The sequence below is a fragment of the Carassius gibelio genome, chromosome B17, assembly GCF_023724105.1.
Source record: "Carassius gibelio isolate Cgi1373 ecotype wild population from Czech Republic chromosome B17, carGib1.2-hapl.c, whole genome shotgun sequence".
Classification (NCBI taxonomy): Eukaryota; Metazoa; Chordata; class Actinopteri; order Cypriniformes; family Cyprinidae; genus Carassius; species Carassius gibelio.
This window is the reverse complement of record NC_068412.1, coordinates 4,100,791-4,112,804: the sequence shown is the minus strand read 5'-3', so window position 1 is coordinate 4,112,804 and position 12,014 is coordinate 4,100,791. Positions and strand designations below refer to the sequence as shown.

The window sequence follows — 12,014 nt, the reverse complement described above, 5'->3', positions numbered from 1 at the left end:
ATGTACTATATTGCAAATCTTAACTGCTTGTTCAAAATCTATTTTATCAAAACGTAGCTATATTATTGCCCAGCTCAGCTCTAATCTGCTAAATGCTACTAAAACATGCAAATATATCAAGGTATTACAAGCTATGAAGGGCCCTATTTTAATGATGTAAACGCAAAGTGTAAAGCGCACGGCGCAGGTGCGCTCAGGGTGTGTCCAAATTCACTTTTGCTATTTTAACGACAGAAAAATGGTCCATGTGCCGGGGTGCATTTTTGAAATGGGTTGTCCTATTCTCTTAATAAGTAATGGGCATAACGTTCGATAAACCAATCAGAGTGTCATCTCCCATTCCCTTTAAGAGCCATAGCGGATCGCTATTTACATGGGGGAATTTGTTGGCAGAGAAGTTGAACACTTCTCAAGTGAAGAAACCGATCTGCTCTTGCGCAAAGTTAAAGCGCGCGAGCAGATCATCTATGGGACAAACAGGAGTCCACCAAAGCGTTGCGCGATGAGTCAGTTAATATATACAGTACAGACAAAGTTTGGACACACCTTCTCATTCAAAGAGTTTTCTTTATTTTCATGACTATGAAAATTGTAGGGTCACACTGAAGGCCCACACTGAAAAATTGTCCTTGTGTCCTGTCCAGCCTGTAAGCTGTCACCTGCAATGTCAACGTAAGTGGTCCAATAATGGAATTCTTGGCTCAACCTGGTCAAGATGAGACGTTGACGAAGTTTGCTTTCTTGATGCTTCTGTCTCCTAGGCTGGCCTGTTCGGTGTTTCTGTCGAGGACTGTGCCATGCAGTCCTCAGCAGCACAGAAGCAGACCAAGGCCATCCAGCACATCCTGCCCTGACTTGATCCTCCACCTGCCACCATTCCGTTGTGGGCCGTGCCCCAGTTTGCTCCTCGTCACTATGGGTGCCCTCTTGCATCTTCCAGAGTGAGCTTCTCGCAGGAGTGAATGGCTCCTGTGTTCCAGCTGGCTCCAAGTACTCTAAAAAGACAATGTAGTGACCCTGACATGGGCAACCCAGAGACATGGTATGCTGCTCTCGAAGAGGAATTGACTGCTTTGGCACATGAACTGCCTCGAGCTGCTGGCAGTGCTACTAGCCTTTGAGTGCTTTTGGTTGCTGCTTCTTGGCCGCATGTGTTGGTCTGGATGGTCAACACTGAGACCGTTTCGTACATCACAGGGTTGTCTACAATCATGTTGCATGTCACACCTTGCCCACCATCTGCTCCTCTGGAACCTCCAAGTTGCTGCACGCCGTCCACATTCCTGTGGAGCTTAATCGTGCAGCCAATGCATTCTCACAACCGCTCACATTTCCTGAAGAATGGCGACTCCATCCCGAGATGATCCGGCTGACCTGGAGTTGATTCGGTGTAGCCCAGGTAGACCTGATTGCTTCCCACGAGTCGTCTCACTGCCAGCTGTATTACTCCATGACTGAGGACTTGCTAGGCATGGATACACTGGCACACAGCTCGACTCGGCCCCTTATGGCTTCCGTGTCCAAATCTCTGGAACCTCCATGTGTGGCTCCTGGATGGGATGCGGCAGCCATCTGCGGTGGTGACACATTCACTCAGGAGTCTGTTCATGAACTAGTGTTATTCTCACTGAGAGGACCCACAAAGATGCATGATTGGAGTAGTGCTTTTTTTTTCCTGCAAGAAAGATTGGAGCGTAGACTGACACACTACAGCCTGAAAGTGTATGTAGCTGCTATCACAGCACATCACAATCCAATGGATACCAGTCCCTAGAAAAGAACAATCTCATCATCAGGTTCCTGAGGGGTGCCAGGAGGTTAAATCCTCCTGATGCAAGTACAGCGTCGCTGCAGATGCGCCAGAGTATTCACACTGCAAGCGTTTGTTCGGCGTCACCGCAGCGACTCCAAAGCTACATGTTTCTTTATGAAGACAGCTATAAATTTGTTTTAGAGGTTGGTCAGTTATAAACTTGAATGTTTTGATGTCTTGAAAGTTAATACACAGGGATTTGCGTGATGGAAAACTCCTCCTATCAGCGTTTGTAATATTTTTATTAGGCCGAATATTGAAGATGTCAGAATGTTTTATGTGCATTGGGTAATGTATTCTGGCAATTGTTCCCGGATGCTAGATTTTGCACTTTCACACTGCTAATGATTTCTCTGAATATGTGCGTGCTTACACACAACCCACACAACGGTCCCGTAAAAACATGTGACATCAGGGTGTGACGTGTAATGTACGAGTCGAAAACGCTAGGCACATTAACTTTCACTTAAGCTGGTGAACGATCTCAGGTTCAGCGCGGAAAGTGAGGAACTAACTGATCTCCGCTTCATTACAGTTTGCACATATTTTTTTTTGTCGCGAACATTGATCTTCCTTCAAAACACCCGGTAAACAGTTGCGCGATAATGTGCGTCATCACTACGACACGGCATTAGATCTGGCTTTTGTTCACACAGCGCTTGTCCCGGGTCGAACCTGGCAATGTTACTAGGTCCCTGACCCAGGATCAATCCCGGGACCTGTTTGCTTTCACACAGAAGGCCACCCGGCAATGTTCCAGCAATTTCCAGGTCCAACGTGCAGTGTGAAAGGGGCTTAACTGTTGAATTGAAAATAAATAAAAGTCTTAAGTTTGTCTGACAATCGTAAGTGAACACATGTGCAATAGTTACAGAATACAGTATTTACAGAAGCTGTCAATAATCTATGAATAATGAGCAAGATGAATTGTTTGTTGTGAGTTTGATTTAAATGTTTTAAGTTATAATTTGCTTCTATGACAATTAAACTAATTAAGTTAAGATGTTCTGTACATATTTTTTATTCTTCATTTTCTTTCCTGACATTCTCCAATTCGTATTAAAACACACTAGACATGCTTATTCTGTTCATTTTTAGCATGTTTTGTGTGAAATCATGTTTATTTTGTCCATCAAAAGTGTGCTGTGACTTTAATTGAGTGTAAACAGTGCTCAATGGACTCACGTGACGCTCCTGCTCGATGCTCACACACTGCTCCTGCTGCCGGTGTGAATGCACTCATTGATTGACATGCACGGCAAAAAAAATATGTGCCGCTCACACGCCACTCACGCTTGAAGTGTTAAACCGCCGTAAGGCAGCGCCCCGACCACGCTCACTTCCATCATGAGGGTCGGGGACCTTCAAGCATTTTTTCGGTGAGTGAAGAGTTCCTTGTGTTCGTGCCGGCCTACTTTCACATTGTCCTGAGACCCTGGCCTGGATATGTGCCCAAGGTTCCCACCACACCTTTCTTCTATCAGGTGGTGAACCTTTAAGCACCGTCCTCGGAGGAGTGATTTGAAGGTTACTACCTTTGCATAGCATTTGTCTGACTTGTTTGTCAACATTTGCAGGGCTACAGGGTTGTAACAGGGTGCTGTTTGTGGTGCTTTTCCGTGAACCCCCCTATGTTGTCACGACATAACTCGTGACCGAGAGATACTTACGTATGTGACCCATCATGTCCGAGACGTTATGTAACTGAGGCATTATATCCCCATGCCACAACCTTGAACCATCACTGGTTGCCAGCGACCTGTTCTAGGCTCCTAGAATAAAAATGTTGTTGTACTCTTTTAAAATAAATTGCAGCTCTAACACAATCACTTGTCAGTGCGGCCATTTCTTAAGTTTCATTTTCTACTGTCAAACAACGGCCTGAGACACTGTTGCCACCTTGTGGAGCACCTAATTAGTGCAAAATAATAAATAATTATATGTGTATCAAACACACACAGGCCCTCTTGTACACATAAAAAACTAAGTGTACTTCTGGATTAACATAAGTCATCAAACAATCTGTAGACATCTGACTGGTAGCACACACATGTTATTTGTCTTAAAGCTGTTGTTTCAGGACATTTTAATAGTAAACTATGATATTGGTTATACCTGAAATACTTAATAATGTGAAGACCCACAGCTGTGAATGTGTGTTTGATCTCAGAGACCTCCACCGAAGCCGGCCCGTCGTCAGGGAGGATGGGCGGAGGAGAGCACAGGAACCGGATCTGCCAAGTGAGTCACATCTCTCTCTCTCTGTCTTTCTGAGATACATAGATGTTCTTAATGTTCAGCCTGATAAATCCATAAATGATTACACATTTCATAATATTTATCAGGCAACTTTTGGACAGCACACATTATTGTGTGAGCTGTGTTTGCATTCCACCGGTAATGTTGTAGTATAAAAAGCTGAGTATTTCTTAGTATTTCTCTCATCACGTTTTTCTTAATTTTTGTCAAATGTGTGATCTTTGCTTTAGTTCTTTTTCATCAGTGTTAATGTCCTCTTATTTCCGCTCTCATCTATTTGATCTAATTTTAGTTTTCTTCTCACTTGACAGAATGAATTACATAAACTGCAGTTATAAATAAATCAAATGCTTGTAAAATGTTTTTTTATTTTTATGTTTTATTATTATGTAAAACAAATGACAGTGAATCCAGCATCAGTGCTGTAGGGTTTGTTGTGGGCCCCTAGAATCTGCTGCAATTAGGGTCAGTCGCCACATGATGGTGTCATTTCCTGTTAAATGAGTTTTACTGGACCGACCAGATCAGTGAGCACTCCTACTGCCAGCGTTTATTTCAGTAATTCACCTGTAAACACTCGTGTAAGAAAACAGAAACACTCATATTGCCATATGAAGTTTTTGATAAATATGCACATATTGTTTACCATTCTGAATGAATTCAATCCAAATTTTGAATATTTGAATATCATATATTCAGAGCTCAATTACTATTGCATGCAGAGAGCAGCTTTTACCATAACACTGAGAAGTCCTGTTAACCCTATCAGAGAAAAACACAGGAACAGCTCTATAAAGAACAGCCCTAAATTAAAAAAAACAAACAAAAACTGAAAGAAGCAGTTTCTCCAGTCTTCAGTGTCACATGATCTTCAGAAATCATTCTAATATGATGATTTACTGCTCAAGAAACATTTCTGATTATTATCAATGTTGAACACAGTTGTGCTGACCAATATTTTTTTTCAGAAACTGAAAAAACAACACCACAAAAAAAGGTTGTCCTGTTATCATCTAAGAAATTATTTGGCATTTTTAAATCAGTTTTGTGTAAACCTGTCGACTGATCAAATAAAACCCGATGTTAAAAATCATGGTCAATGTTACATCAGTGTTTGTTTTGCACTGGAAATGGACCTGGCAAATGCAGCAGCTCAGTCTTATGCATGCAGTAAATGTGCATACTGTACACAGTAAACATACTGTACATTGACATGAAGAATGTTAGTATGTCAACAGTTAACGGGAATGAAGCAAACTCTACACGTCTCTCAGGAAAGGTCAAAGTGTCGCTTCTGTGCGTCTGCCAAACTTATCTTGATTCTCTCGGCTGGGAGTGTTAAAGGGCTTCTCGACGCATTGATTCTCCTTCTGGAACAAAGCAGTCGTCCCCTCTGAAGAAGACAAGGACTTTTTCTTCATCTCAATGTCACCCTTGTGCTCAATCACCGGCGCTCTGTTCCCGCTAATCCCACAGCAGAAATCCCAGGATTTGCGGATCTATCACTCCTAATTGACACTAAATGATCTGTCAGTGTATCGATGAATCTTTGAAGCCAACTTGTCACTATATATTTTATCCTGAACAACTTTTTCCAGACAGCTTTACTGTGTTTATGGTGCTGTGTTACACAGGTCTTAATGGAGAGCTCCGTATTGAGTCTTAAACGGCGCTTGAGAGGACAGGCAGTGTGTCAAGAGCCGGACACTGTGAGCTAACACTGTGATTATCAGCATCTGCATTACGGTTTACACATGACTTTATTACCCTGTGCTGCTCCGGAGGTTACAAGAGGATCCAGGCTTTTGGGAAGCAGTTGCACTGTATAATGAACGCCTTCCCATCTCTGAATACACAGTAACTCCAGGATATTAATGCACTAAAAAACTAGATTGTTTATTATCTTAGAGTTAGCATTAAATATATAGATTATGAGATGCACATTGATGTCAGGATCCATTAGGCGGTGCTCAACACCAGCAAAAACTAGCTGTATATCACATTAACCCTGTACATATGACTTATTACACAAGAAAAATATCATTCTTTGATCCTGAAAATTTTATTGAACCTTTAGACTAAAAATCAAAAACAAATTGTTTGTGTAAATATTTTTTTGTTGATCCATCAGGCTTTTATGGCTCGTATAGTCTTATATAGTGAAAACATGAAGCGAAAAAAATAATAAATTGTATATAGACTCAAACTGAACAAAAAAAAAAAAAAAAAAAAAAAAATATATATATATATATATATATATATATATATATATATATATATATATATATATATATGGTGCAGATGCTGATATTTATATGATCAAATTCTGCTGCTTGTGGTTTAAATCAATGAGATCTTTCTAACAGTGCAGCAGATACTGACATAAAGTGCTCTATATATCAGTGATCTCTCTCTATATCTGCAGTAATGTGTGTCAGTAAGATGAGATGTAGATGATCCGCACATATAACACAGTGATTGAGAGCTGAAGAAATCAAGGCTCCTCAGAAGATGTGAGATGTTCTGGAGGCTTGTGAAGATCATTCCTCCGCTGAGGAACAGTGAAAGTAAAGCTTCTGGAAACAAACGCTCCTCAAAAGATCCTGAGGATCAGATTTGAGACTCTAAAACATGATTGATGGAGAATCAAGTAAAGCTGAGCTGCTTCAGTCCAGTAAGAGTTCATCTGGAGATATTACTGACCTTATTCTGACCTTTACTTGATCACAATCAGACAAGATCTGAGTCGAGCTGAAGCTGGACGCTTCTACAGTTACACTAGAAGAGATTTGACTCTAAACTATCAATCAGAGACAGAAGACCTGCAGGAGATGAGTGTGAAACAGGCTTTACAGAAACATTTTGGTCTTGTTAATCATGTCAAGACTTTAAAAATGTGTGTATCAAATGTGGTACAGTAGTCCTTATATGGTTAATGCTGTATACCTGCAATAAAGGGCCTAATGTATTTTTATTTCATCATTCCTATCTGTTTAAACGTCCAAGAGTAAAACTGCTTCTTTTAAAATCAAAGGCATTAGTTACTGCTGTTAAGTGATGCGGTGTGTTGTATATGAGAGACTCCTCAGACGTGAAGCTGATGCTTGATTTGTGATGTCCTCCACAGGTCCAGACGACAGTCGGCCGCTGAAGAGCTGGAGGAGTGAGTTTACACCTTCACTCTTTCACTTTGACACGCAGTGATTAGGAGCTCAAATCTCAAGAATCGGGAATGTTTGTTTATGCTCTTGATTTAAGGAGGAAATTACCCTCGTGCTGAATTTGTCCTTGGTTAATGTGAGAACAATCACTCTGATTAAAAGACGTGATGGTGGGGTTTATATAAATAACCTGCGGTTAGGGACTAGATCACTAGCGCTAGCACCACTAGCACTGGACTGTATATCACAATCTTCACATTATACTCATAGTGATTTATCCATTCATTTTCCCAAAGATTGTTGTTAAACAGTAACACCTTGTCTTGTGACTGGAATTTATTAACAATAGTTAACGCATTTGATAAAATATCATGGACTATCAATGATTAATCCATTATTATCAATTATTAATCTTTGTTAATGCTACTTAATAAAAATAATATTCTTCATTATTTGTTATGGAAGCTTGTTTTTTTGCCATGGAATAAAAAAAAAATTTTTTCTTTTTTTTTTATGCAGTTGGGAATTTATATCTTGCAATTCTATTTTTTTCACTCAGAATTGCAGTAAAAAGGTCAGCATTGTGAGATGAAAAAGTAGCTAATTTTTTTTTTTCATCCCGTTCAATAATTCGTTCATGTTTACTCTCAGTGCATTAACTAATGTTAACAAATGAAACCTTATTATAAAGTGTAACCAAAGTGTTAAATGTCAATTATAAAATTTCTGCACCACTACCAAGACCAAACGCTGCAAACCAAATGTAAAATAATAATTATTCTCATACAGGTTTTTCACAACACTCCCATCTCCCATGACATATTATTTTCCAAACTTTTACTTTTACTCTTGTAATGAATCCGTTTGGCTATAAAGTATGTTTGGTTAATATGATCTTCTGATTGAAAACTAAGCCATTAGTAAATGCGTACATTTCAAGGTATTTTTCTTAGCTGTTCCTCTCATCTCTAATTTGGACTCTTAGAAGCTGGACCGAGGTGTGTGTGTGTGTGTGTGTGTGTGTGTGGATGGAGTATTTGTCCCTGATCTCTTGTGTTTAACATGTTGTCTGTCCCGTCTGAAGCCGGCGGCTGAGGCCACAAACCCCCGAGGGCTCTGACAATGAAAGTGGTGAGTAGATGATTCCCTCGAGCTCTGTTTCACTTCAGACACATTTACTCTGTTTGACCAGACGTGAAGTTCATACAGAACTCAAGCTGATGGCTGCTCATTTATTGTAAGATGTTCTAGAATGGTGCTAGATAAAGTGAGAGTCCAGCTGCTGTGATTGATGAAGTCTTCACATTCATAAACGTTATTTCATGAGATACAAACACACTGACAGTACACTAGGCTTTAAAGATATGCTGCTCTCAAATAATAACAAAAAGAATTAAAAAATACCATAATTCTTTAAAAATTCAAGAGATTATGCAGATTTAAACCTACTGGATACAGTTGCCAGAATATTCATTAAATGACATTCAAAAGCATCAGTAAACACATATAAACGATTATATTTATACTGATTGAGCATCCAAAAAGCCAACTAAAACTTGCTAAAAAATAATTTAGAATGAACATAAAAATGCTTAAGCTAATAAAAATTACAAAATTGCTAAAACTTTATGTACTAAAGCTTTTGAAATTAAAATGAAAACAGAAAATATATTTAAAAAATAAGTCTAATTCAAAATATTTATTGAAGCTGTAATAGATATAATATGTCAATGATAGTAAAATAACAGTCTATATCAAATTAATGGCTTCTCATACCTAGTTGGTGCTTTTGCCAAATTCACCGCTGCAGTGCTTTTAGATGGTTGCTAGGGTGTTCTCTCTGGTTGCTAGGTGGTTTCTTACTGCTCAGAAACGCCTCAGATCTGCCTTTGGTCTTGGGTCCTTCTTTTAATGTTAAGTCTGTGGGATTTGATCATCCACCATGTGAAAACATCAGGAGAGATGAACAGAAATGGGATTATTGTGGTAATTATTATCATCAGTGTCAGTAATATATTCATACTATGTGTATTGTGTGCTCTAGTGTGGTCAAATGATTGTTTGGGTTCTGTTTTACCAAATATTAATATAACAGTTGTTGGCTGTCAAAATCTCTGAACTTGACATCATGAGCTTCTTTACTCTTTCATGGAAAAGCTGCTCAAACTCATGAATAAATAAGAACATAGCATCATCTAGAGCCGTGACACATGACTTTTTGATCTAATCAGCATCAAAAAGCGGTGTCTGGTTGCACGTCATTGTCGAATCCCTCTCGACCTCGTGTCACAGGTCACATCTCGACCTCATTTGAAAACCGTTGTTTTCTCTGACCGCTTAATCATGGTGAGCTTTACCTCGCCGCGCTTCACATTGAGCTCTGATGCATTTGTGTCGATGGTGCATTATTCTGAAACATTGAGATCCAGTAGAGCGATAGCAAAGGCTGGACGTAGAGGCTTTCTGATGTCATTGCACTAAGACCATTACATTTGACTGGGGGTCCGCGGGGGCCCGAATCTGCTGAACGCACTGCTTTAGAAATGAGGAGACGGTGTCACCTCGCGCTCATGAATATGAAGCAGCGCTCATGCGCGCCTGCATTTATTTGTATATCAGGAACACAGATGAATCTTGTCAGTGACTAAACGAGGCTGGCATTTTTAATTAGCTTTAATTAAAAATGAGAGAAAAGGAAGAAGTTATCAATGTAGGATAACGGGGCTTGTTACGAGGGTCAGGGAGATGGAACTGAACGTGGCTTTTGTGACAGGATTCAGAGAGTATGAGAGAGAATTACAAATTATATCAAAATGACCACGTTCATCTCCTTGAGACTCTGAGGAGGAGCATTTTAGGACATCTAGGCTGCTTCATGAGATACTAAGGCAGCTTTGTATGTGTTTTGTAGAGTAGAAGTATTTGTGCAATGACAGAATGCATGGCGTCAAGCTCAGTTAAATAATACCATATTCAATAGCAATAACTATGTATACAATTTTTTTTTCAATGTAATAACAAATACTGTTTTTGCCCAAAAAATGCTATTGTTCAAAAGGTTAATTCTATATATATTTATATATTATATATCTATATATTTTTTTTTGAAAGAAGACTGTTCTGCTCACCTAGGCTGTATTTATTTGATTAAAAATACAGTATACTAATATTATGAAATATTATTTAATTTTCAAATGATATTCAAGTATCTAAAGTAGTGCTGCAACGACGCGTCGGCGTCATCGATTACGTCGACTACAAAAATACGTCGACGTGCGAGAAATGCGTCGCCGCGTCACACTGTTTGTTTACATCTCGCGTAATGGCATACTGGGAATGGAGAAAGTTGCATTCTATCACAAAAACAGAGACCACTGTTATCAAAAGTATGGGAATACTTTAAACAGAGGACAAATAAAATGGCCCTTTGTTCCCTTTGCAAAACTGATGCACAACTGCGATGCGCGAGCACCTCAGAGGACAACATCTTGGCGCTCTCCGGTGTTACGGTTTAACTGGTTACCGTGTGATCTGGTGACCAACTTCCGGGTTCAGGTCTGATATTGTTGCATTTGCGGAATTCTGAAAAGTTGAGATGTTTTTAACTCGATGTGGTGCAGACGCGCCTGGAAAAAAAGAGCGCATCACGACCGCGTCGCTTCCATTATCGTTTCCTACATTGGAAATAACGAACTTGAACGCCCAAAAGACGTTATATGTGAACGGCCCCTTAAAGGACAGCACGCTGCGAGACAACAATCACAAACCACCGAGCTACCCCGAATCAGCTCCAGATATCTGGAAACCATGCTAAACCATAGCAGAACCCTGACTACATTTGATGGTTTGTGATGCTAAAGAACATTTCATGACGTCTCAGACAACTGTAAATTTATGGCTACTGTGGTTTAATTATAAACGCTATAAACGCTAAGTTCATATTTACCATAGAAAATCATTTTCTTTGCCTATTTATTATTTTATACTGTAAAAACTTCAACCACATAGGTTGAAAATTAATAAAGGTTTAAATATTATATTAGGAGTTGTACTTTTTTGTAAAGTTATCCAAAGGATTCATTAGCTAATTAAAAAAACATTAGATTAATTATTTATTGTAATAAAAATAATCGTTAGATTAGTCGACAGAAAAAATAATCGTTAGTTGCAGCTCTAATCTAAAGCTCCAAATGATTAACACAATCAAACCTTTTCTGTTAAGCCTGTTTCACACTCATCTCCTGCAGGTCTTCTGTCTCTGATTGATAGTTTAAAGTCGAAGCTCTTCTAGTGTAACTGAAGAAGCGTCCAGCTTCAGCTCGACTCAGATTTTGAGTGATTTTGATCAAGTAAAGTCAAGTCACCTTTATTTATATAGCGCTTTAAACAAAATACATTGCATCAAAGGAACTGAACAACATTCATTTGGAAAACAATAATGAATCAATAATGCAAAATGATAGTTAAAGGCAGTTCATCATTGAATTCAGTGATGTCATCTCTGTTCAGTTTAAATAGTGTCTGTGCATTAATTTGCAATCAAATCAATGATATCGCTGTAGATGAAGTGACCCCAACTAAGCAAGCCAGAGTCGACAGCGGCAAGGAACAGAAACTCCATCGGTGACAGAATGGAGAAAAAAAACCTTGGGAGAAACCAGGCTCAGTTGGGGGGCCAGTTCTCCTCTGACCAGACGAAACCAGTAGTCCAATTCCACGCTGCAGCAAAGTCAGATTGTGCAGAAGAATCATCTGTTTCCTGTGGTCTTGTCCTGGTGGTC

General features: G+C 39.4%; 1 protein-coding gene across 2 annotated transcripts in view; it reads left to right on the top strand.

The window, feature by feature from the left end:
- The window catches only part of LOC127975820 (intraflagellar transport protein 43 homolog), a 38,853-nt gene that overhangs the window by 5,579 nt on the left and 21,260 nt on the right, over positions 1–12,014 (top strand). For both annotated transcript variants that reach the window (XM_052579818.1, XM_052579819.1), the window contains exons 3-5: positions 3,984–4,054; positions 7,200–7,235; positions 8,318–8,364. In XM_052579818.1, the coding sequence (XP_052435778.1) occupies positions 3,984–4,054; positions 7,200–7,235; positions 8,318–8,364 (154 nt within the window). The remainder of the gene's footprint in view (positions 1–3,983; positions 4,055–7,199; positions 7,236–8,317; positions 8,365–12,014) is intronic.